This window comes from Salmo salar, chromosome 20, assembly GCF_965601325.2.
Source record: "Salmo salar chromosome 20, fSalSal1, whole genome shotgun sequence".
NCBI lineage: Eukaryota > Metazoa > Chordata > Actinopteri > Salmoniformes > Salmonidae > Salmo > Salmo salar.
Window position 1 is genome coordinate 23,992,596 of NC_138310.1, and position 27,339 is coordinate 24,019,934.

The 27,339-nt window shown below is 43.5% G+C and overlaps 1 protein-coding gene across 3 annotated transcripts; it reads right to left on the bottom strand.

Annotated features, from left to right (window-relative positions):
- Window positions 1–1,759: 1,759 nt before the first annotated feature.
- LOC106579858 (indoleamine 2,3-dioxygenase 2-like) lies at window positions 1,760–25,568 on the bottom strand. 3 transcript variants are annotated; one of them, XM_014160153.3, is made up of 10 exons: window positions 25,357–25,568; window positions 24,312–24,407; window positions 23,797–23,916; window positions 5,251–5,369; window positions 4,863–4,877; window positions 4,554–4,653; window positions 4,353–4,470; window positions 4,212–4,263; window positions 3,929–4,077; window positions 1,760–3,617 (listed from the first exon to the last, which is right to left on the bottom strand). In XM_014160153.3, the coding sequence occupies exons 1-10, from the start codon at window positions 25,447–25,449 to the stop codon at window positions 3,154–3,156; spliced, it is 1,326 nt and encodes a 441-aa protein (XP_014015628.1). In that variant the 5' UTR covers window positions 25,450–25,568; the 3' UTR covers window positions 1,760–3,153. The 3 variants fall into 3 exon arrangements, with proteins under 3 accessions (XP_014015628.1, XP_014015629.1, XP_014015631.1); XM_014160154.3 differs by having other exon boundaries at window positions 24,312–24,520; window positions 25,357–25,561; XM_014160156.3 differs by lacking the exons at window positions 23,797–23,916; window positions 24,312–24,407 and having other exon boundaries at window positions 25,357–25,566.
- Window positions 25,569–27,339: the final 1,771 nt, after the last annotated feature.

Sequence of the window (27,339 nt, forward strand, 5' to 3'; positions counted from 1 at the left end):
GACGGGCCGGCGATTCCAACAGAGAAGACAACAACGACATACGAGCGTAAAGATATGCATTGCAATTATTTTCGAATGAGCGGCCGTTCATGTGCAAAGGATTAGCATTTCAATGAATATAATTATAAACTGTGCGTAGTGAATCCATTTTGTCTCTCCCGCTCTTTATCTGTCCCCACACCTTTCCATTGTCTACCAAGCCGTCATACCGGTTTAACCCACTAGGGACTTATCAATGGATTGTGTTAGTAACCAATAACTATATTGTTTATGTATTTCTGTTTTTTTAGTTAGTTAGTAAATAAATAATTAAGCCAATTTGTATATCGCTGATTCATTATGGAGGCTAGGTTTCTTGCAGATATCCAAGGGTTTGCGACATTTAGTAATGAGAACTGATGAGGTAATAATAATACATTAATACAAGACCATACTCTATAAGATATGAAAATATCTGAAGAGTCGATTCGGGAAATAGAGACTCTAAACATTTTCCCATGGTGACCCAACTTCCGAGTTAATTAAGTTGATATGATTAGTTTAATCACATAATAATACAATGGGGCCCCACGAGGGTGCGTTCTCAGCCCTCTCCTGTACTCCCTGTTCACCCATGCACGCTTCCAACTCAATCATCAAGTTTGCAGATGACACTGCAGTGGTAGGCCTGATTACCAACAACGACGAGACGGCCTACAGGGAGGAGGTGAGGGCCCTCGGACTGTGGTGTCAGGAAAATAACCTCTCACTCAACGTCAACAAAACAAAGGAGATGATCGTGGACTACAGGCTCCAGCAGAGGGAGCCCCCCACATCCACGACGGGACCCCAGTGGAGAAGGTGGAAACTTTTAAGTTCCTCGGCGTACACATCAAGGACAAACAGAAATGGTCCACCCACACAGACAGCGTGGTGAAGAAGGTGCAACAGCGCCTCTTCAACCTCAGGAGGCTGAAGAAATTTGGCTTGACATCTAAAACACTCACAAACTTTTACAGATGCACAATCGAGAGCATTCTGTCGGGCTGTATCACCGCCTGGTACGGCAATTGCACCGCCCTCAACCACAAGGCTCTCCAGAGGGTAATGCGGTCTGCACAACGCAAACTACCTGCCCTCCAGGACACCTAGAGCACCCGATGTCACGGGATGGCCAAAAAGATCATCATGGACAACAACCACCCGAGCCACTGCCTGTTCACCCCACTATCATTCGGAAAGCGAGGTCAGTACAGGTGCATCAAAGCTGAGACCGAGAGACTGAAAAACAGCTTCTATCTCAAGGCCATCAGACTGTTAAACAGCCATCACGAACATAGAGAGGCTGCTGCCAACATACATACTCAAACTCTGGCCACTTAAATAAATTGACTTAATAAAGGTATCACTAGTCACCTTAAATAACGGCACTTTAATAATGTTTGCATATCCTACATTACTCATCTCATATATATATACTGTATTCTATACCGTCTACTGCATCTTGCCTATGCCACACGGCGTCGCTCATCCATATATTGATATGTACATATTCTATTCATCCCTTTACATTTGTGTGTATTTGTGTGGATAACGTAGTTGTTGTGAATTTGTTAGATTACTTGTTAGATATTACTGCATAGTCGGAACTAGAAGCACAAGCATTTCGCTACACTCGCATTAACATCTGCTAACCATGTGTATGTGACAAATAACATTTGATTTGAATTACACATAAAATAACAGTCTTCACATTTAATGATAGTCACAGACACCATCCTAGAGACATTAACGACACTCAGGTGTGTCCAATTTATTCATTATGATTTCCCTGTTAAAAGAGGTGTGTTTCGGGCCTCCCGAGTGGTGCAGTGGTCTAAGGCACTGCATTGCAGTATTAACTGTGCCTCTAGAGATCCTGGTTCGAGTGTAGGCGCTGACGGCCGCAACCAGGAGACCCATGGGGCGGCACACAATTGGCCCAGCCTCGTCCGGGTTAGGGATGTCCTTGTCCCATCGCACTCTAGCGACTGCTGTTACGGGCCTGCACGCTGACACGGTCGCCAGGTGTTCGATGTCTCCTCCGACACATTCGTTTGGCTGGCTTCTGGGTTAAGCGGGCATTGTGTCAAGAAGCAGTGCGGCTTGGCTGGGTTGTGTTTGATAAGACATGGAAGTTGCAGCGATGGGACAAGACTGTAACTACTAATTGGATACCACGAAATTGGGGAGAAAAAGGAGTAAAAACAAGAAGCTTGAATTGTTTACCGTGTGCGGTCGTTTCCTGAGTGAGTTTGCGAGACTTAGTGTTTGTTGTTTTTCCAAGTGTACTGTTATCCTGCAGCTAATGTTTCTCAGTAAAGTATTATGTTTATCCTGAACCACTGATTCTTCGTCTGGTCTTTTTTCTGCACCTGGGTCCAACCTCACCACGTCACAGCTCTCTCTCTCTCTCTGTCTGTGAGCCATGCTGTACGAGTCAGTGCCCAACTCTGGTGTCTCTGGGCACTGCAGCTTTTTGTGGGACACCTGCTCTTTGCTGACAGTGGAGGTTGTATTGCAACAGGTTTATATTAGTCATCATGATGAACTGCAGGGACCTTCAATTACTTCTTTAGCAAAAACTCCCAAACAGGACATTTAGGACAGGTCACATAAAATAGGAATAAAATACAGAAGTAGGTTTACAACTATTTCAATAACAAACCCTAACTATACTGTCCGTGATGACATATGAAATCAGTACTCAAATTACGGTTAAGTATCACCCTGGTTGTATGTATTAACTGTCAGGTCATGATAAGCTAACTTTCAAAACTTTCCTCAGTCTGCCCTGGGGATCAGGGAGTTGCCCTGGGGAGTTTTCTGACTATGACCAAATGCCATTCAGGATTTGGGGTTGTGGTATGAGCACAGTCAGTCTGGACTAGTCATCCAATATATTTTACATTCAATTTTAGATTGAATAAAGAGATTAGTGGTTGCATTTAATGGAAACGAACACGGATTGTTTAAATTAAGGATTGAACTGAAAGAGTGGCATCATTTATAAAGAGCATGTCAATAACACTGGGACTCGTTTAGTCAGACATCAAACCTTGTCATGCACAAACCTCTCATAATTACAAGTCATCTCATTAATTTATTAAACACACTGTAGGTATAAAAGTGTCTCTAAAATGTGTTAGATTGCAGATGTGTTTGATGAGTTGTGTATTGTGTGTTTTGAGGTTGTGCTCCATTTGTGCTCTTCTGCATGGCCCTGTTGTCCAGAGGCAGGGAGACGTCCCGTGTGCGGTCCCTCACAGTCTTTAGGAAGCTCATGATGCCCGAGCCGCCAGTGCCCGTCTCCTCCAGAGCCGTGGGCGCCCTGCTGACAGTCTCCTCTTGGGAACTGTTGCCCTGGCTTCGCAGCTGGCGGGCACGGGCAGCGGGCACGGTGATGAAGCGGCTGACCACGTTGATGTGGTAGCTGCGGAGGGCCATTAGCTTGGTCACACATAGCTGAAAAGCTGCGGTCAAAAGCTCACTGGCCTCCTGCTGGACAAAGCCTCGCAGGGAGGGCTGCAGAGATATGTCCTGGATTAGATGCTTGTGGGAAGAGGGCATGTAGTTTCTCATACGGGTCAGAAAGGCTCCTGTACAAGTAGAAAGCATATTCACCCTCAGTGGAAATAACATCATCAGGAGACCTTTGTGTTAAAAAATATGTCTATGTAAAATATAATGCCATGCCAATATGTTGTAGACCTGCAGCCACATACAGTATGTATAACACAACTCCACCATCATAACTCTTTATGGTTTAAGTGAACACTTCCTTATTGCCAAAGAAAACATCTGTTAAGATGTACTTATTAACACAGCCATTTGTATCTCTGCAAAACATTTATTAATTATTGTGTGGTAATATTGACTCCTCTGGACCTGTCTAATTTTCCTTTCTTACCACAATTTTCCTCATGTTTGACTCCTAGCAGCTCATCAAAGCAGTGCAGCAGACTGCTCTGGGCAGCACTCCCACCAGAATACTCCATAGGCTCTGCCTGGATGCCTTCATACACCAAACCAGCTGGCATGGATGAGTTATCTTTCCACCTGATCCACACACATACATTATGAATACAGTCATATTTTACGTGTCATTAACTTCTGTCAGACAACTAAGACAATTCACTTCTGCCAGACTCATTTTGTATCGTTTAGGCCTACTAGGGGTGTTCAGTACTTACCCAGACAGATAGATCCTTATAATGCCATAGAAGACTTCTGGCTTGACATACGCTGGAACATAAGATACATCTATATGCTGAGAATGCAGGTGAACTGGACTGAATATCAACACAGTAAAACATCTGTTTCAGTTGTAGTACCATGCATCAGTTTGAGTGCATCTGTCATGCCCTCCATCGCCTGGCTGATTTCCTCTAGTGCACTTGTCACCGTCTCAGCATCACCACACTGGACCCCATTAATAACCAGAGGAATACTCTGAAACACACACACATTAACAATGTCACTCAGAATTAGGCATCTCATTTTACAGCTCTGTGTGTTTCAGAAGAGGCCTTCACCTTGATGGCTGGCACTGCAGCCAGCTCCACTAGCAGAGTGACCATGAAGAACCCCCTCACACTGTCCCCACCAGGCAGAGTGACAAGAAGCTCCAAGTTCCTGGGAGAGCGATGAAAACAACAACTATCACCATGGCCACAATGACAGCTGGTAGAAGAAGTTAACATTCCTGCAAACATTTCAGAAGATTGTTAGATTGCAATAGTATGATTTCAAATGTCAGCGAGAGCCAACGAGCAAAGACTATTGGAATGTGTGGAATCTACAAATACAGCTGGTTGGAATCAATTATTCAAGGCAATACTTACTCCATGTCAAATGGTCTGGTACGGGAGATGAGGTGGTGACATGAAAAAGAAACACATTTCCCTTAAATATCACTGAGACAAAAATATAACAGAAGAGCAGATAATAATAATTTGGGGGGTGCTTATCTTTGTCCAATTTCACACAGGTAATGTGTTTTTTGCATATCCCACTCTCCCTGAGAAACCCACAGAGAGTGGGGTCATGGCTAGGGTCTGCTATTCAACAGCGAACCTGTAGCAATTAGGGTTAAGTGCCTTGCTCAAGGGCATAGCGACAGATTTTTCACCTTCTCAGTTTGGGGATTCAAACCAGCAACCTTTCGGTTACTTGCTCTCTAACCGCGAGGCTACCTGCCGCCCCGGAGAATCTTGATTATTCAAAACTTACCCATGTGGATCCCTCTTCTTCCAGTTAGCCAGTACTGCGTCTGCATGGGTAAGGATGGGAGGAAGGCCTAGACTCTGAGACACCTTCCAGTATGGAATGGCCAGGTTGCGGGGGAGCATCTATTGGGAGATAAGAGTTCATATCAGAGGGACATGCAATTATTTTCATGATACTCTCGGTGCATTGCATGATGCCTGGGGTTGTTTACAGATAGTCAATGTACATATAGTAAGTCCCGAAAATGTTTGCATCCAGTAACTATTTGTTGATGTTCCATATCTCAAACCTGAAGGTGCCAAAGTTGCTTGATAATTTCACCTTTGATTTACAGTTGGACGATATTACAGTTTTTATCAATCGCGTTCAAGCATTCTTTGGAACAATGTTTTCGATTTTCAAAATAGAGTTGACAAGTCACAGAACTGGGGGCTTTTATAAAACAGTAAATGCATTTTCAAAATGTAGTTGCATTCTAAAAACATAAATACATTCCTCAAAACTATATACCGTCAAAATTGCAAATGTATACTTCTCTTGAATCCATGCAGACAAAACAGAAAGTTATCTCTAAAAAAATCCCAGTAGATCAATACATTTTCTTTGCAGTCATTAAATCATAACGATCCAAATTGGAAATATACAGTTGAAGTCGGAAGTTTACATACACTTAGGTTGGAGTCATCAAATGTCACGGTCGTGATAATGGACGGAGCAAGGCGCAGCGTGTGTTGAGTTCCACATCTTTATTTGCAGTGAAAACTTTAACAAAAAACAATAAACATACAACGAACGTGAACTACGTGGTGCTGAATGCCCTCACACAAAACAATATCCCACAAAAGCAAAAACGATAATCAGCTGTCTCTAATTGGGAACCATACTCAATCCCAAACATAGAAATAAATCGACTAGAACACCCCCTAGTCACGCCCTGACCTACAACACCATAGAGAACCAAGGGCTCTCTATGGTCAGGGCGTAACAGTAACCCCCCCCCCCCCAAAGGTGCGGACTCCGGCCGCAAAACCTGAAACCAAATGGGGAGGGTGGGGGGGGTGACTAGTGTCGGTGGCGGCTCCGGTGCGGTTCGTAGCCCCCTCCAAGACCCCGGATCCGGCTATGGCGCCGGCCTGAACGCCGTGCCTGGACTGGGAATCGGCGCAGAGGAAGGCTCCGGCCTTGGAGCGGCACGGGATGCTGTGCCTGGACACCGGCGCAGAGGAGGGCTCCGGCCATGGAGCGGGACTGGACGCCGTGCCTGGACTGGGCACCGGCGCAGAGGAAGGCTCCTGCCATGGAGCGGGACTGGGCACCGGTGCAGAGGAAGGCTCCGGCCTTGGGGCGGGACTGGACGCCGTGCCTGGACTGGGCACCGGCGCAGAGGTAGGCTCCTGCCATGGAGCGGAACTGGACACCATGCCTGGACTGGGCACTGGCGCAGAGGAAGGCTCTGGCCTTGGAGCGGGACTGGACGCCGTGCCTGGACTGGGCACCGGCGCAGGTTGCACCGGACTGGTGACATGCTCTTCAGGGCGAGTGTGGGGAGCAGGCACAGGACGTACCGGGCTGGGGAGGTGCACTGGAGGCCTGGTGCATGGAGCCGGCTCTGGTTGCCCCGGACTGGTGACACGCTCGTCAGGGCGAGTGCGGGGAGCAGGCACAGCATGACAAGTCATTTTTCCAACAATTATTTACAGACAGATTATTTCACTTATAATTCACTCTACCACAATTCCAGTGGATCAGAAGTTTACATACACTAAGTTGACTGTGCCTTTAAACAGCTTGGAAAATTCCAGAAAATTATGTCATGGCTTTAGAAGCTTCTGAATCAACTGGAGGTGTACCTGTGGATGTATTTCAAGGCCTACCTTCAAACTCAGTGCCAAGACCTCAGAAAAAAAAATGTAGACCTCCACAAGTCTGGTTCATCCTTGGGAGCAATTTCCAAATGCCTGAAGGTACCACGTTAACCTGTTAGGGCTAGGGGGCAGTATTTACACGGCCGGATAAAAAAACGTACCCGATTTAATCTGGTTATTACTACGGCCCAGAAACTAGAATATGTATATAATTATTGGCTTTGGATAGAAAACACCCTAAAGTTTCTAAAACTGTTTGAATGGTGTCTGTGAGTATAACAGAACTCATATGGCAGGCAAAAACCTGAGAAGATTCTGTACAGGGAGTGCCCTCTCTGACCATTCCTTGAGCTTCCTGGCTCTGTTTATTGAAAACTGAGGATCTTTGCTGTAACGTGACACTTCCTACGGCTCCCATAGGCTCTCAGAACCCGGGAAAAAGCTGAATGATGTAACTCCAGCCCCTGACTGAAAAACATTATCGCCTTTGGTAAGTGGTCTATCAGAGGACCATCAGACTGAGGCTCGTGCACGAGGGGATCCCATGTTTTTATTTTCTCTCTCTTTGAAAGTAAACACGCTTTCCCGGTCGGAATATTATCGCTTTTTTACGAGAAAAATGGCATAAAAATTGATTTTAAACAGCGGTTGACATGCTTTGAAGTACGGTAATGGAATATTTAGAATTTTTTTGTCACGAAACGCGTCGTGCGCGTCAACCTTCTTTACACTTCGGATAGTGTCTTGAACGCACGAACAAAACAGAGGATATTTGAACATAACTATGGATTATTTTGAACCAAACCAACATTTGTTATTGAAGTAGAAGTCCTGGGAGTGCATTCTGACGAAGAACAGCAAAGGTAATACAATTTTTCTTATAGTAAATCTGACTTTGGTGAGGGCTAAACTCGGTGGGTGTCTAAATAGCTAGCCCTGTGATGCCGGGCTATCTACTCAGAATATTGCAAAATGTGCTTTCACCGAAAAGCTATTTTAAAATCGGACATAGCGAGTGCATAGAGGAGTTCTGTATCTATAATTCTTAAAATAATTATGTTTTTTGTGAACGTTTATCGTGAGTAATTTAGTAAATTCACCGGAAGTTTGCGGGGGCTATGCTAGTTCTGAACGTCACATGCTATTGTAAAAAGCTGGTTTTTGATATAAATATGAACTTGATTGAACAAAACATGCATGTACTGTATAACATAATGTCCTAAGATTGTCATCTGATGAAGATCATCAAAGGTTAGTGCTGCATTTAGCTGTGGTTTGGGTTTATGTGACATTATATGCTAGCTTGAAAAATGGGTGTCTATTTCTGGCTGGGTACTCTGCTGACATAATCTAATGTTTTGCTTTCGTTGTAAAGCCTTTTTGAAATCGGACAGTGTGTTTAGATTAACGAGAGTGTGTAAAATAGTAATATGTTTGAGAAATTGAAGTAATAGCATAAGGTATTTGAATAACGCGCCACAGGATTCCACTGGCTGTTACGTAGGTGGGACGATTTCATCCCACTGGCCCTAGAGAAGTTAATCTGTACAAACAATAGTACGCAAGAATAAACACCATGGGACTACGCAGACGTCATACCGCTTAGGAAGGAGACACGTTCTGTCTCCTAGAGATGAACCTACTTTGGTGCGAGAAGTGCAAATCAATCCCAGAACAACAGCAAAGGACCTTGTGAAGATGCTGGAGGAAACAGGTACAAAGATATCTATATCCACAGGACAACGAGACCTATATCGACATAACCTGAAAGGCCGCTCAACAAGGAAGAAGCCACTGCTCCAAAACTGCCATAAAAAAGGCCAGACTACGGTTTGCAACTGCACATGGCGACAAAGATCGTACTTTTGACAAATCTCCTCTGGTCTGATGAAACAAAAATAGAACTGTTTGGCCATAATGACCATAATTTTGTTTGGAGGAAAAAGGGGGAGGCTTGCGAGCCGAAGAACACCATCCCAACCTTGAAGCACGGGGGTGGCAGCATCATGTTGTGGGGGTGCTTTGCTGTAGGAGAGACGGATGCACTTCACAAAATAGATGGCTTCATGAGGAAGGAAAATTGTGGATATATTGAAGCAACATCAAGACATCAGTCAGGAAGTTAAAGCTTGGTCGCAAATGGGTCTTCCAAATGGACAACGACCCCAAGCATACTTCCAAAGTTGTGACAAAATGGCTTAAGAACAACAAAGTCAAGGTATTGGAGTGGCCATCACAAAGCCCTGACCTCAATCCCACAGAACATTTGTGGGCAGAACCGAAAAAGTGTGTGCGAGCAAAGAGGCCTACAAACCTGACTCAGTTGCACCAGCTTTGTCAGGAGGAACAGGCCAAAATTCACCCAATTTATTGTGGAAGCTTGTGGAAGGCTACCCGAAATGTTTGACCCAAGTTAAACAATTTAAAGGCAATGCTACCAAATACTAATTGAGTGTAACTTCTGACCCACTGGGAATGTGATGAAAGAAATAAAAGCTGAAAGAAATAATTCTCTACTATTTTTCTGACATTTCACATTCTTAAAATAAAGTGGTGATCCTTACTGACCTAAGATATGGAATTGTTAGTGGGATTAAATGTCAGGAATTGTGAATAACTGAGTTTAAATGTATTTGGCTAAGGTGTATGTTAACTTCTGACTTCAACTGTAACTATTAAAAGGTGCAGAATTATTGGTAATGACTCTCCTCTTATGCACATTTCACCAAACACTTTCATACATATTGTCACGCGAAGCAGAACAGGTGAACCCAAGAGCAGACTCAGATGAGGAGACTGGGATGAGGTAACCAAGGTATTTATTGAAACACGGGGGGAAGATTGAATGCAGGCCAGGGGAAGCTTGGACGGGTTGCTGGAAACCAGGTGCGGAGGCTGAAGCTGGAGCGAGAGGTGTGGGGACAGGGTAAGCAGGTCCGGAGGGGAATCCAAAGGAGCGTAGAGTGGGGAATCGAGGACTGAGTAGCAGGACAGATGAGAAGTCGGACTGGAGACAGGGACCAGAGTGGGCAGAACTGTAGCGGAGAGGAAAACAGCGTCAGGCAAAGGAAAACAGGCACAATCGGAACAAACAGCTAGAAACATGGACTGACTGGGCAGAGATTACGATCTGGTAGTATGGAAGTGGCAGGACTGAGTATTTGTAGAGGTCTTGATTATGGAACAGGTTGCAGCTGGTGGGGATCTGCTCTGACTCCAGCACACCTGTCTCTGCCCACACAATCACACACACACAGAGAGGGAGAGAGCACTGGGGGAGTGGTGGCAGGTCAAGGAGACACCGGATGAGCACTAGAGGGAGTGGCAGGAGCAGATGTGACACACGTTAAATCAAATAGGATTCCTGATCAAGAAGAAAATGGAAAACAAGCACGTTGTGTGCAGGATTTATTCAAATAAAATTGTATTTGTTACATGCGCCGAATACCATGTAGATCATGCAATATTTACTAACGAGCCCTTTCCCAACAATGATTTAAAATGTATGAAAAACTTGCAAAATAAAAAAAGGAAATAGTAACACAATAACATTTTTATCATGTGAATATATAGACGGAGTACCGGTACAGAGACAATGTGCAAGGGTAGAAGGTAGTTGAGGTAATATGTACATGACAAGGGTAGGTGACAACACATCTGCCACGTTGATCCTCAACACGGGGGCCCCTCAGGGGTGCGTGCTCAGTCCCCTCCTGTACTCCCTGTTCACTCATGACTGCACGGCCAAGCACGACTCCAACACCATCATTAAGTTTGCCGATGACAGTGGTAGGCCTGATCACCGACAATGACGAGACAGCCTATAGGGAGGAGGTCAGAGACCTGGCCGTGTGGTGCCAGGACAACAACCTCTCCCTCAACGTGATCAAGACAAAGGAGATGATTGTGGACTACAGGAAATGAAGTACCGAGCACACCCCCATTCTCATCTACGGGGCTGTAGTGGAGCAGGTTGAGAGTCCACATCACCAACAAACTAACATGGTCCAAGCACACCAAGACAGTCGTGAAGAGGGCACAACAAAAGCTATTCCCCCTCAGGAGACTGAAAATATTTGGTATGGGTCCTCAGATCCTCAAAAGGTTCTACAACTGCACCATCGAGAGCGTCCTGACGGGTTGCATCACTGCCTGGTATGGCAACTGCTCGGCCTCCTACCGCAAGGCACTACAGAGGGTAGTGCGTATGGCCCAGTACATCACTGGGGTCAAGCATCTTGCCAACGAGGACCTCTATACCAGGCGGTGTCATAGGAAGGCCCTAAAAATTGTCAGACTCAAGCCATCCTAGTCATAGACTCTTCTCTCTGCTACCGCACGGCGAGCGGTACCGGGGCACCAAGTCTAAGTCCAAGAGGCTTCTAAACAGCTTCTACCCCCAAGCCATAAGACTCCTGAACATCTAATCAAATGGCTACCCATACTATTTGTACTGCCCCCCCCCCCCCCACTTTACGCTGCTGCTACTCTGTTATTATCTATGCATAGTCACGTTAATAACTCTACCTACATGTATATATTACCTCAATTACCTCAACTAACTGGTGTCCCGCACATTAACTCTGTACCGGTACCCCCTCCTATATAGCCTCACTATTGTTATTTTACTGCTGCTCTTTACTTATTGGTTACTTTTATTTATTATTTTTTAGGTATTTTTCTTAAAACATCATTGTTGGTTAAGAGCTTGTAAGTAAGCATTTCACTGTAAGGTCTACACCTGTTGTATCCAGCGCATGTGACAAATAAATTTGATGTACAGTGCCTTCAGAAAGTATTCATACCCCTTGACTTATTCTACATTGTGTTACAGCTTGAATTAAAAAAATATATATCTTACCTATCTACACACAATACCCTATACTGATAGTGTTTTTAGAAACAGGTTTTTAGACATTTTTGCAAATGTATTGAAAATTAAATACAGATATGCAATTTGCATAAGTATGTAAATGCATGGCAGGGAGCTCGGTCCCAGTGATGTACTGGGCCGTACGCATTACCCTCTGCAGTACCTTATAGTCAGATGCCAAGCAGTTGCCAAACCAAGCAGGGAAGCAGCCAGTCAAGATGCTCTGAATGCTGCAACTGTAGAACTTTGAGGATCTGAGGGCCCATGCCAAATCTTTTCAGCCTCCTGAGGGGGAAGAGACTGTGTTGGTGTGTTTGGACCATGATAGTTCCTTAGTGTTGTGGACACCAAGGAACTTGACACTCTCGACCTGCTGTACTACAGCCCCGTCGATATGAATGGGGGTGCGCTCGGCTATCCATTTCCTTTTGTCCATGATCATCTGCTATTTCTTGCTGACTTTGAGGGAGAGATTGTTGTCCTGGCAGCACATTTCCAGGTCTCGGACCTCCTCCCTATAGGCTGTCTCTTCGTCGTCTGTGATCAGACTTACCACTGTCGTGTCGTCGGCAAACTTAATGATGGTGTTGGAGTCGTGCGCGGCCACACGGTTGTGGGTGAATAGGGAGTAGAGGAGAAGACTAAGCACGCACCCGTGAGGGGCCCCGTGTTGAGGGTCAGCATGGCAGATATGTTCTTGCCTAACCTCACCACCTGGGGGGCGGCACATCAGGAAGTCAATTTGTGGGTTCGATTACAGCTCAAAATGGCCACAAACAAAATGGACAGAAACAAAGATCTACGGTAGTGTAGAATAATAAATGATAAATCATGCAACTATTATTCTCAAGCTAACCAAAAGCATTTAGCTACGACCGCCTGTTCTCGCCATTTTCAGTTGAATTCATCTAATTTTCTTTCATGGCAACTCATAAGCAGGCCATGTCCTATTTGTTTCATAGTCAATATAATCATATTTCATGACAGTGTAATGGTTAGCTTTTTTTACAGAAGGATGAAAGAAAACAATATATCTGTCAGGGAATACCATTCTGATATGTCAGATAAAGAGTTAGACCAGAACGTCAGGGCCATTAAAACAAGGATGCCCCATGCAGGCTTTAGAATGGTCAAAGGAAGTCTCCAAGCAATGGGCCATCGTGTACAATGGTGAATAGTTAGGGAGTCTTTGCAGCGTGTAGATGGTGCAGGTATCATTGCCTAAATGATCTAGCTTCATTGCATTGCTCGGCAAAAATACTTTCACGCTGGTATAAATGATTCGGGAGACAGATGCAGGAATACGTTTTTTTTTAAATAACTTATTTCGGCTCATTGGGACCCTAGCGTCCCACCTCGACAACATCCGGTGAAATTGCAGAGCGCCAAATTCAAATTACAAAAATAGTAATAAACATTCATGAAAATACAAGTGTTATACATCGGTTACAAGATTAACTTGTTAATCCAGCCACTTTGTCAGATTTCAAAAAGGCTTTACAGCGAAAGCATACCATGCGATTATCTGAGGACAGCGTCCCGCTTACAAAAGCATACAAACATTTTCCAACCAAGCAGAGGCATCACGAAAGTCAGAACTTGCGATAAAATAAATCACTTACCTTTGAAGATCTTCCTCTGTTGGCAATCCAAAGGGTCCCAGCTACACAATAAATGGTCATTTTGTTCATTAAAGTCCCTCTTTATATCCCAAAAACTCACTTTTGTTGGCACGTTTTGTTCAGTAATCCACTGGCTCAAAGGTGATCAAAACATGCAGACGAATACATCCTAATAGTACCGTTAAAGTTCGTCGAAACATGTCAAACGATGTTTATAATTAATCCTCAGGTTGTCAATTATCTAAATAATCGATAATATTTCAACCGGACAATAGCGTATTTAATAGAAAGGAAAAAGAATGAAGAGCGTGCACACAGTCACACGCGCAATCCAGTACTGCATGATTCCATAGACCACTTACCAAAAGGTCTTATTCTTTGTCGTTTTTCAAAAACAAGCCTGAAACCATGTCTAAAGACTGTTGACATCTAGTGGAAGCCATAGGAACTGCAATCTGGGCGCTAAACCCCTATATAGTCAATAGGCTTTCAATGGAAAACCACTCACATAAAAAACAATCCCATTTCCTGGATGGATTTTCCTCTGGTTTTCACCTGCCATTTCAGTTCTGTTATACTCACAGACATTATTTTAACAGTTTTAGAAACTTGAGCGTTTTCTATCCAATGCTTCCAATTATATACATATCCTAGCTTCTGGGCCTGAGTAACAGGCAGTTTACTTTGGGCACGTCAGTCATCCGAAATTCCGAATACTGCCCCCTAGCCCAAAAAGGTTAAGGCCAAATTACGGCGTGCTGTGTAAAGGCACGGGGACGAAGACCAAGCAATCACGTAACAAAAACACAGGGTTGAAACTCAAACGAAGAGCGAGGAGCACCTCGAATAAATAACACAAGCGCACAATGATACCACACGGGACGAGACCCGTAATCATCTGTGCAATACACGTGGCACGAAAGCCAAAACACAGCACAGGTACTCACACGATCAACGGACATTGGAACAATAATCAACAAGCCCAATGGAAACCAAAGGGTACACTTATACAAGTACTAATCAGTGGGAATAGGGGACAGGTGTGTGTAATGAAAGTTCCAGAGGGATCCATGACAGCACCCCCCCTTGACGCACTGCACCAGCAGTGCAACGACACCGGCCTTGAGGACGATCACAGAACGCAGTGCGGGTCGATAAGGACCCGATGCAGCTGCCGAAGTTGCGTCGTCATTGGACGGGCCACTTGCCGCTGCCAAAGTTGCGGCGGTGTCGGACAGACCAGTAGCAGTGACGTCGGACGGACCGGTTGTGGCGGAGTCAGACAGGCGAGTTGTGGCTGCTGAAGTGGCGTTGCCGGACGGACCCATTGTGGCGACGTCGGACGGCTTAGTTGCAGCTGCCAAAGTTACGGCGGCGCCAGACGGACCAGTCGCAGCGTCGTCGGACGGGCCATTCCCGCTGTCTCCCTTAATGGTCGATTATTCTGTCACGTAGGTATGAAGGGATCGGGAGACAGGCACAGTGATCCGTAATAGTTTTAATTTCTTTACCCAAATTACTGCGTGCCGTGTAAAGGCATGGGGACGAAGACCAAACAAACATGTAACAAAAACACAGGATTGAAACCCAAACAAAAGAATGAGGAGTACCTTGAATAATTAACACAAGCGCACAATGATACCACACGAGACAAGACCGGTAATCATTTGCGCAATATATGTGGCACGAAGCCAAAACAACACAGCACAGCTACTCACACGACCAACGGCCATTGGAACAATAATTGACAGCTCAACGTAAACCAAAGGGTACACTTATACAAGTACTAATAGGTGGTAATAAGGGACAGGTGTGCGTAATGAAAGTTCCGGAGGGATCTGTGACAAATTCTCTGTTCCTGTTCCTGCTCAAAAAAATAAAGGGAACACTTAAACAACACAATGTAACTCCAAGTCAATCACACTTCTGTGAAATCAAACTGTCCACTTAGGAAGCAACACTGATTGACAATAAATTTCACATGCTGTTGTGCAAATGGAATAGACAACAGGTGGAAATTATAGGCAATTAGCAAGACACCCCCAATAAAGGAGTGGTTCTGCAGGTGGTGACCACAGACCACTTCTCAGTTCCTATGCTTCCTGGCTGATGTTTTGGTCACTTTTGAATGCTGGCGGTGCTTTCACTCTAGTGGTCGCATGAGACGGAGTCTACAACCCACACAAGTGGCTCAGGTAGTGCAGCTCATCCAGGATGGCACATCAATGCGAGCTGTGGCAAGAAGGTTTGCTGTGTCTGTCAGCGTAGTGTCCAGAGCATGGAGGCGCTACCAGGAGACAGGCCAGTACATCAGGAGACGTGGAGGAGGCCATAGGAGGGCAACAACCCAGCAGCAGGACCGCTACCTCCGCCTTTGTGCAAGGAGGAGCAGGAGGAGCACTGCCAGAGCCCTGCAAAATGACCTCCAGCAGGCCACAAATGTGCATGTGTCTGCTCAAACGGTCAGAAACAGACTCCATGAGGGTGGTATGAGGGCCCGACGTCCACAGGTGGGGGTTGTGCTTACAGCCCAACACCGTGCAGGACGTTTGGCATTTGCCAGAGAACACCAAGATTGGCAAATTCGCCACTAGCGCCCTGTGCTCTTCACAGATGAAAGCAGGTTCACACTGAGCACATGTGACAGACGTGACAGAGTCTGGAGATGCCGTGGAGAACGTTCTGCTGCCTGCAACATCCTCCAGCATGACCGGTCTGGTGGTGGGTCAGTCATGGTGTGGGGTGGCATTTCTTTGGGGGGCCGCACAGCCCTCCATGTGCTCGCCAGAGGTAGCCTGACTGCCATTAGGTACCGAGATGAGATCCTCAGACCCCTTGTGAGACCATATGCTGGTGCGGTTGGCCCTGGGTTCCTCCTAATGCAAGACAATGCTAGACCTCATGTGGCTGGAGTGTGTCAGCAGTTCCTGCAAGAGGAAGGCATTGTGCTATGGACTGGCCCGCCCGTTCCCCAGACCTGAATCCAATTGAGCACATCTGGGACATCATGTCTCGCTCCATCCACCAACGCCACGTTGCACCACAGACTGTCCAGGAGTTGGCGGATGCTTTAGTCCAGGTCTGGGAGGAGATCCCTCAGGAGACCATCCGCCACCTCATCAGGAGCATGCCCAGGCATTGTAGGGAGGTCATACAGGCACGTGGAGGCCACACACACTACTGAGCCTCATTTTGACTTATTTTAAGGACATTACATCAAAGTTGGATCAGCCTGTAGTGTGGATTTCCACTTTAATTTTGAGTGTGACTCCAAATCCAGACCTCCATGGGTTGATAAATTGGATTTCCATTGATTATTTGTGTGATTTTGTTGTCAGCACATTGAACTATGTAAAGAAAAAAGTATTTAATAAGATTATTTCATTCATTCAGATCTAGGATGTGTTATTTTAGTGTTCCCTTTATTTTTTTGAGCAGTGTATAATGTCTCCATCAAATCTAAGAAGTTATTTTAACTTTTTTATTCTTACTTATTCGTAGACAAATGTTCAATGATGTATGAAATTGGAGTTGTTCATCAACTGGTAATATATAAATAAAGAAGCAGGTTAATAGTTTAAACATTTCCCTTTTAATTCCAATGCTTTTTTTCAATATACAACATTGTCATCTTTGGCGGTATAGATGGATTTTCAAGGAAGGTAAGTATATTTTTTTGTATGCATATTGCATATTTCCCATCACCTAATGAACAACCACAATACCAGTCTGGTGTTAAGCTTTCTGTGCTGTATTGACTTATCCTGAAAATGACATCTGCTGCTTTAGATTGAACGGTCATATCTCAGTTATTGTTTTCATATCTACACAAAATAAGCTATTGTCTTTACTTTCAGAGTGCGAGCTGATCAACGGGTCGAAAATGTAGATATTGCCAGATGTATGTTCACTGTCCGAGGAACAGGCCGTGGAAGCTTTATTGCTGGAAAAAGTGTCCATAACCAGAGGTAATTAAACTGTTCTGTGTTATTTTTCTTTCTTCATCTCTACCTGTCTTGTTGTACATGGAACCTGTCTCACATGCATTAATTAAAAAATCCTTAGGATGTCAGCTGCAAATTTTCAGATTTTCACAACATAAACACTCAGCCATTTTCACTTGATTATCAAGCCCCTGTTGCTGCCAAGTCATGATTTCCCTGGGGGTTAGCCTTGCAATAACCAAGTGGTGAGACACATAGCCCTCTATATTTAAGTGTTTCAGGTACACTCAGATAGGTGTCTGCGTCACATACAGTCAGTAACCACTCACAGTGGCACACACAACTTGCATTTCTATAACCTCGGACCCACCTCAGTGTTCACTATTCATGGAGCAAGAACACAGGACCACAGAGATTAGGTTCCTGCCCTCCACAAAACCTTTTCTTTCTCTCTGTTAGCGTGGAGAGATGTTATAGAGAGATGTTTGGAGTGCTGTGACATGTCAGTACTACAACTTGCTGCACAATTTGGAGGAAGCCTTGACCTGTCAAATTCTATCCACTGTGTGGGATATGTGTTCTTACCTCATCTGCAGGCAGGTCTGCAGCATTTCACAGAGAGTTGGAATAATCACCCTTTAAGTACAGAGGCGAACCTGACACCTCACCAGCTGTTGCCTTAGCACTACACAACTGATTCAAATGATCAAGTCATCATCAAGCTTCAAGTGGTATTTATGTAGTCAGTTGTGATCTGGTAATGTAAAAGTCTAATAATGACATTATCTTCTATTGTTTGTCCTCATGTGTCTGTTTTTCAGCATAAAGTACTCTGTAGCCAGTTAGTGTGGACACCAGGTGAGACTACACACACAGATTCCTGTTGAACACTGTCTCTTTAACCACCTTATTTTCTCAATAACGGTCTCTCTCCTTCACTTCATCCCTCTCCCCGGTCTCCCTAAATCATCTAGGTTATATCAGTTGTGTTGGTGAACTCCGCTCTCATCTGAACTGGCTGACACAGTGGGTACAGCATGATCATAGGTGAGAGGTCACTTGGTCGAGTCAACAAGAAGTATTATTAAAGAGATGCTTTACATTGAAATACAGATAGAGATGTAGTAGTCCCAGAGTTAATGATCCAAGGTCAGTTTTGCATTTCACCTCCTAATGATTATGACTGACAGTGTTAGAATAAAACAAAAAAAAGCTTTAATTATGATCTCTCTCTATCCATCTGTCTCTCATCTGCAGGTATGTTTTGATGTGAGAGAAGAAGCCAGTCCCGTCATCGCCAACTCACCCGCTCTTAAGATAACCTTCGGGCCGAATGGGAGCCCAAGGCTGGTTAGAAGACACCTCTAGAGACACTATGTAATTGTGATGGACTGAGAGAATATTAGGGTAGCACTGTAATTCATTAATCATATGCTGTCTTCCCTGCTCCTCTGTTTTACCTATTTTCTGTCTTCTACACCTCTCTCCCCACCTCCTCTTTCTTCATCTTTTTTTATAATGCACACCATATGTGCATTGAAGTACAGATTGAACTTGTAGTTATAATATAATATTACAATTATAATATTTATAATGCATGTATTGTATTTATAACACCTGGATAATGAACTTTCAATAAAGTGTTTCACATTCTCCACTGGTTGAAATTAAGTATCTCATTGAAATATTACACCTATCCTGTGTCCTCAGATTAATGCAAATGAAGGGAGTTAGATATGCATAGGAAGTGTAGTTTACAGTTTTTTTCTGTATATATGAATTACAACTCAGCCTTTACTTAAATCATGTTTCAAGTCTATTGCATAGTTACAATGTGTAATAATTGATGTCCCAGGAGCGGTAAAAACTGTTGAAGTGTATAATTGTAATACATACTGTACACGCAGACAAAGCATCATTGAAAGAATGGAGTTTGATACACCTGGTATTGGATATGACTGAAAAAGAATGTCTCACATAGATTCATACCTGAACTGCACCTTTATTTGCCAAGGAAGAGTACATGATCAGTGAATATATTCAATGTACAGGCTACAATGTGGGGATCTCCTGGTGATAATAACTACAGTACATGTAAACTCAGCAAAAAAAGAAACGTCCTCTCACTGTCAACTGCGTTTATTTTCAGCAAACTTAACATGTGTAAATATTTGTATGAACATGACAAGATTCAACAACTGAGTCATAAACTGAACAAGTCCCACAGACATGTGACTAACAGAAACAGAATAATGTGTCCCTGAACAAAGGGGGGGGGGGGGGGTCAAAATAACAAGCAGTATCTGGTGTGGCCACCAGCTGCATTACGTACTGCAGTGCATCTACTCCTCGTGAACTGCACCAGATTTGCCAGTTCTTGCTGTAAGATGTTACCCCACTCTTCCACCAAGGCACCTGCAAGTTCTCTGACATTTTTTGGGGGGGAATGGCCCTAGCCCTCACTACTCCGATCCAACAGGTCCCAAACGTGCTCAATGGGATTGAGATCCGGGCTCTTCGCTGGCCATGGCAGAACACTGACATTCCTGCCTTGCAGGAAACCACGCATAGAACGAGCAGTATGGCTGGTGGCATTTCATGCTGGAGAGTCATGTCAGGATGAGCCTGCAGGAAGGGTACCACGTGAGGGAGGATGATGTCTTCCCTGTAACACACAGCATTGAGATTGCCTGCAATGACAACAAGCTCAGTCCGATGATGCTGTGATACACCGCCCAAGACCATAACGGACCCTCCACCTCCAAATCGATCCCACTCCAGAGTACAGGCCTCAGTGTAACACTCATTCCTTCAACGATAAAGGCGAATACGACCATCACCCCTGATGCGACAAAACCGCGACTCGTCAGTGAAGAGCATTTTTTGCCAGTCCTGTCTGGTCCAGTGACGGTGGGTTTGTGCCCATAGGCGACGTTGTTGCTGGTGATGTCTAGTGAGGACCTGCCTTACAACAGGCCTACAAGCCCTCAGTCCAGCCTCTCTCAGCCTATTGCGGACAGTCTGAGCACTGATGGAGGGATTGTGCGTTCCTGGTGTAACTCAGGCAGTTGTTGTTGCCATCCTGTACCTGTCCTGCGGGTGTGATGTTCGGATGTACCGATCCTGTGCAGGTGTTGTTACACGTGGTCTGCCACTGCGAGGACGATCAGCTGTCCGTCCTGTCTCCCTGCAGCGCTGTCTTAGGCGTCTCACAGTACGGACATTGCAATTTATTTCCCTGGCCACATCTGCAGTCCTCATGCCTCCTTGCAACATGCCTAAGGCACGTTCACACAGATGAGCATCTTTCTGGGCATCTTTCTTTGGTGTTTTTCAGAGTCAGTAGAAAGGCCTCTTTAGTGTCCTAAGTTTTCATAACTGTGACCTCAATTGCCTACCGTCTGTAAGCTGTTAGTGTCTTAACGACCGTTCAACAGGTGCATGCATGTTCATTAATTGTTTATTGTTCATTGAAAAAGCATGGGAAACAGTGTTTAAACCCCATACAATGAAGATATGTGAAGTTATTTGGATTTTTACGAATTATCTTTGAAAGACGGGGTCCTGAAAAAGGGACGTTTCTTTTTTTGCTGAGTTTATATACAGTTGAAGTCAGAAGTTTACATAAACTTGTTTTAATGACTCCTACCTAAGTGTTTCAACCACTCCACAAATTGCTATAGTTTTGGCAGGTCGATTAGGACATCTACATTATGCATGACACAAGAAACTTTTCCAACAATTGTTTAGACAGATTATTTCACTTATAAATCACAATTACAGTGTGTCAGAAGTTTACATACACTAAGTTGACTGTGCCTTTAAACAGCTTGGAAAACTCCAGAAAATCATGTCATGGCTTTAGAAGCTTCTGATAGGCTAATTGACATCATTTGAGTCAATTGGAGGTGTACCTGTGGATGTATTTCAAGGCCTACCTTCAAACTCAGTGCCTCTTTGCTTGACATCATGGGAAAATCAAAAGAAATCAGCCAAGAAATCAAACAAGAAATCGGGCGATTTTGGAGCAGTGGCTTCTTCCTTGCTGAGCGGCCTTTCAGGTTTTGTCAATATAGGACTCGTTTTACTGTGGATATAGATACTTTTGTACCCATTTCCTCCAGCATCTTCACAAGGTCCTTTGCTGTTGTTCTGGGATTGATTTGCACTTTTTGCACCAAAGTACGTTCATCTCTAGGAGACAGAACATGTCTCCTTCCTGAGCGGTATGATGGCTGCGTGGTCCCATGGTGTTTATACTTGCGTACTATTGTTTGTACAGATGAACGTGGTACCTTCAGGCATTTGGGAATTGCTCCCAAGGATGAACCAGACTTGTGGAGGTCTACAATTTTTTTTTCTGCGGTCTTGTCTGGTTTCTTTTGATTTTCCCATGATGTCAAGCAAAGAGGCACTGAGTTTGAAGGTAGGCCTTGAAATACATCCACAGGTACACCTCCAATTGACTCAAATGATGTCAATTAGCCTATCAGAAGCTTCTAAAGCCATGACATACTTTTCTGGAATTTTCCAAGCTGTTTAAAGGCACAGTCAACTTAGTGTATTTAACCTGTTAGGGCTAGTATTTACACGGCCGGATAAAAAACGTACCCGATTTAATCTGGTTATTACTACTGCCCAGAAACTAGAATATGTATATAATTATTGGCTTTGGATAGAAAACACCCTAAAGTTTCTAAAACTGTTTGAATGGTGTCTGTGAGTATAACAGAACTCATATGGCAGGCAAAAACCTGAGAAGATTCTGTACAGGAAGTACCCTCTCTGACCATTCCTTGGGCTTCTTGGCTCTGTTTATTGAAAATGTAGGATCTTTGCTGTAATGTGACACTTCCTACGGCTCCCATAGGCTCTCAGAACCCGGGAAAAAGCTGAATGATGTAATTCCAGCCGCTGGCTGAAAAACTTTAGCGCCTTGGGTAAGTGGTCTATCAGAGGACCAGCAGACTGACGCTCGTGCACGAGGGGATCCCATGTTTTTATTTTCTCTCTCTTTGAACGTAAACACGCTTTCCCGGCCGGAATATTATCGCTTTCTTACGAGAAAAATGGCATAAAAATTGATTTTAAACAGCGGTTGACATGCTTTGAAGTACGGTAATGGAATATTTAGAATTTTTTTGTCACGAAACGCGTCGTGCGCGTCACCCTTCTTTACACTTCGGATAGTGTCTTGAACGCACGAACAAAACAGAGGATATTTGAACATAACTATGGATTTTTTTGAACCAAACCAACATTTGTTATTGAAGTAGAAGTCCTGGGAGTGCATTCTGACGAAGAACAGCAAAGGTAATAACATTTTTCTTATAGTAAATCTGACTTTGGTGAGGGCTAAACTTGGTGGGTGTCTAAATAGCTAGCCCTGTAGTGCAGGGCTATCTACTTAGAATATTGCAACATGTGCTTTCACCGAAGAGCTATTTTAAAATCGGACATAGCGAGTGCATAGAGGAGTTCTGTATCTATAATTCTTAAAATAATTGTTATGTTTTTTGTGAACGTTTATCGTGAGTAATTTATTAAATTCACCGGAAGTTTGCGGGGGGTATGCTAGTTCTGAACGTCACATGCGAATGTAAAAAGCTGGTTTTTGATATAAATATGAACTTGATTGAACAAAACATGCATGTACTGTATAACATAATGTCCTAGGTGTGTCATCTGATGAAGATCATCAAAGGTTAGTGCTGCATTTAGCTGTGGTTTGGGTTTATGTGACATTATATGCTAGCTTGATAAATGGGTGTCTGATTATTTCTGGCTGGGTACTCTGCTGACATAATCTAATGTTTTGCTTTCGTTGTAAAGCCTTTTTGAAATCGGACAGTGTGGTTAGATTAACGAGAGTCTTGTCTTTAAAATGGTGTAAAATAGTCATATGTTTGAGAAATTGAAGTAATAGCATTTCTAAGGTATTTGAATAACGCGCCACAGGATTCCACTGGCTGTTACGTAGGTAGGACGATTTCGTCCCACTGGCCCTAGAGAAGTTAAACTTCTGACCCACTGGAATTGTGATAGTGAAATGAACTGTCTGTAAACAATTGTTGGAAAAATTACTTGTCATGCACAAAGTAGATGTCCTAACCAACTTGCAAAAACTATAGTTTGTTAACAAGAAATATGTGGAGTGGTTGAAAAACAAGTTTTAATGACTCCAACCTAAGTGTATGTAAACTTCTGACTTCAACTCTACATAATAAGAAGGGTTGGTGAAAAACCTTGACTGTGTCATTCTCCCCCTCCTGCCACACGTAGCCCATGGTCATCACACTCAGGGCCAAATGGGCCAGACGCAGCTCTCTGTGGCTCTCCAGGAACCGGGTGTTCAGCAGGGGCATCTAAGTGAGTAAATGGAAGAATGGAGCTGACACTATATCACTTACAAATGTGAGTAATTATGAATACTCTGCTTGACACATTACCCATTTCACTTTTTTTGTATGTAAATGCTTCAGGCTATGTAATTTAATTTATTAAATTAATTATCTTCATGATCAAATTGGATTTATATTTTGTCATCTCTGCGCAGGTGAAGTCACACATTGTTATAAAAAGTTACTTTTTTATGTGGAACTGTCACCAAAAACTGTTGAATATATAAATCTATTTCATTTCCACTGTATAATGTGTTCCAAACCAAGTTTGTGGAATTCAACCAGGTGGTAGAATTCCAATCCATTCCCCCCTATTTGACCCGTTTACTGATCAGCTGAGTTTTACAGCATAGACTTACCTTGAGAATGTGGGAGCGCAGCGTGTGAGAGTAGATGAGCTCTGTAACATGCAGGGCAATGTCCATCCAGGGCTGGTAGTATGGCGGCAACTCTGTCTTTAGGGTATTGAGTCATATTGAAAGTGTCAATGTATTGTCCCTCAATTAATCATTTTGTTGGATGCTCTGTCTCGTATCAGGATAGGTTATGCAGAGTAGGCCACAAGCAACTGTGGAAAGTGTCAAACAAGCTTATGAAATTACAGTTATAAAATCTATTCCACGTATTTTATGTATTCCAAATGATGCCCTGGACATATCAGTAGTTAGAAAAGCAATCTTGCTGTTTCCTCATTGCATCAATGCTTTGCTTTATCAAGGATAAAGTTCACTAACAGGGCAAACACAAAGGATGCCAATTGCATGTTGTTGTGGAAACTAGATCCAAAGATTAAGCAGAGACTAATTTTATGGTATAAAAGTGAATCTTTTAATGCATACGAGCAGCGGCAAGGTAGATCCGTCTCTGATCGCAGTCAGGGAAGGAGCTCCAAGAGTCAATGATTAGATTTCCCTTATATAGTGGGAGGTGATAATACAATCATATTGCTACACAACAGTTATTTTACAGAAACAACAGTTCCAGAACACAATGGCCTTAACAGGAGTCTATGAAATGCATAACATCAAAGTCCAGCACAGAACAATAACATAACCCTTGAGAAGTGGCAACAGCTCATCCCAATTCTGCCTCAACAAAGTATAGCATGTATCAACCTTGCCTGGATTGGAATGCTCTCATCTGCACTCCAAATTCAAAAACACCAAGTCTTAACCACAGCTTGATTTGGGGGTCTCAGGGAAACTAATGTCACTGTCTGAGGCTGAGAAAGTTACAACCTGCTTACAACATTTACAAATATATCAATACTACTTACTTTCCACTTACTTTGATTTAACAAACAACATAATGACTATAAGCAAGAGTTGTAATGGGAAACAACTAATGACTGACACTAATTGCAAATGCAATGGGTATCCCAAAAGATAAGGAGGCTGTACCTACCAGGGGTGCAGGGAGGATGAAGCCAAACACCTCAGAGACATGGTAGGGGTCCAGAGAGAAAGGCTTCTGTGAGTCTGTGATAGTAGTGGCCATGGGGGCTGAAAGAGGATCCCTAATATGTGCAGTGATTGTCAGGCAGTTTAAATGATCTGGTAAGTATGCAAAGTGAGTCCATCCAGACCTCAAACTGTCTGGACCCCAGCACAGAGTTCACTTGTAAATCCTGTCAACAAAGATCTGCTTACACAACTTTTCTTTTTACCTTTAGCCACACTATTGCACAATGGTCTCATCACATCATGAGTTAGTAGTTATAGGGTTGAGTTTGACTTGACCTAGTTTGACTTGTACTGTTAGTCTATAAACATGTTTATGCGAGAAACGTGTTACAGTAAATTAATTACACATTGTTATTTTGATAACAAAAGAGCAGCTTATATAGCAGTGAAGAAAATAGTAACGCAGCAGCCTCATCTAGTGGAATAGATAACACATTACAATGGTTAGAATCACATGATTTCAGGTGATTTAGATGACCAAATCTCTGTACTTATTCACTTAAACCTGTTGAGGATAGGGGGCAGTATTTTCACGGCCGGATGAAAAACGTACCGTAAATTCCGGACTATAAGCCGCAACTTTTTTCCCAGGCTTTGAACCTCGCGGCTTAAACAATGACGCGGCTAATATATGGATTTTTCCCGCTTTCAATTTTTTTTCCCCAAAAAAACCACATTCTGTGACGTGCTCCGTTTTTTTGGCGGCATGAAGCTTTCATTAGACCAATGAAATTGCCAAACGGGTTAAGGTCAAATAACTTTTTTGTTTACTGTTTAGATTAAATCGAGCGCTCTCAAACTTCCCATCATTCTGATTACGGTAGTCATTTTGTCACCCTCATCATGGCAAAGACACGGAGAAATGCATATGATGCAGCTTTCAAGTTGAAGACGATTGATCTGGCTGTTGGAAAAGGAAATAGAGCTGCTGCACGGGAGCTTGGTCTTAATGAGTCGATGATAAGACGTTGGAAACAGCAGCGCGAGGAATTGACTCAGTGCAAAAAGACAACTAAAGCTTACTGCAAATGTTTTATTTTTCGTTAAAGCCTATTTATTTTTGTTACAAGCCGTGTTTCGTTAAAGCCTGTGTAAAGTTTATTTGTTTCAATGTACCGGCAGGCACCTGCGGCTTATAGACATGTGCGGCTTATTTATGTTCAAAATAAATAAAACATTTAATTCAGTGGGTGCGGCTTATATTCAGGTGCGCTTAATAGTCCGGAAATTACGGTACCCACATTAAACTGCCTACTACTCGGGCCCAGAAACTAGAATATGCATATTATTAGTAGATTTGGAAAGAAAACACTCTGAAATTTCTAAAACTGTTTGAATGATGTCTGTGAGTATAACAGAACTCATATGGCAGGCAAAAAACGGAGAAAAATCCAACCAGGAAGTGGGAAATCTGAGAATTGTAGTTCTTCTTTTGAATCCCTATCGAAACTACAGTGTCTGTGGGGTCACGTTACACTTCCTAAGGCTTCCATTGGCTGTCAACAGCCTTTTGATTTTTTTCCCTCCTTCTCCTGTTACTGGGCAGAGAATAGTAGCTCAGTCAATGAGTGGACTGCCTATGGACAAAGGGCTTGGTTATGCGCGAGCTCGCCGTTCCTTCTTTTTCTTCTGGAATGAATACGCTATTGTCCGGTTGGAATATTATCGCATTTTTACATTAAAAATACCCTAAAGATTGATTGTAAACAACGTTAGACATGTTTCTACGAACGGTAATGGAACATTTTGACTTTTCGTGTCTCGATTTATGCTCGCGCATTATGCCTTTGGATAGTGATGTAGTGAACACACGAACAAAACGGAGGTATTTGGACATAAATATGGAGTATTTCGAACAAAAATAACATTTCTTGTGGAAGTAGGAGTCTTTGGAGTGCATTCCACCGAAGATCAGCAAAGGTAA

Excerpts from the sequence above, each read along its gene's own strand:
- LOC106579858 (XM_014160153.3), bottom strand. The coding sequence starts at position 25,449 with ATGGCCACTACTATCACAGACTCACAGAAGCCTTTCTCTCTGGACCCC. Across the intron at positions 23,917-24,311 it reads TGCGCTCCCACATTCTCAAG|ATGCCCCTGCTGAACACCCG; the intron begins GTAAGTCTATGC and ends TTACTCACTTAG. Across the intron at positions 3,618-3,928 it reads CAAACATGAGGAAAATTGTG|GAGCCTTTCTGACCCGTATG; the intron begins GTAAGAAAGGAA and ends CTACTTGTACAG.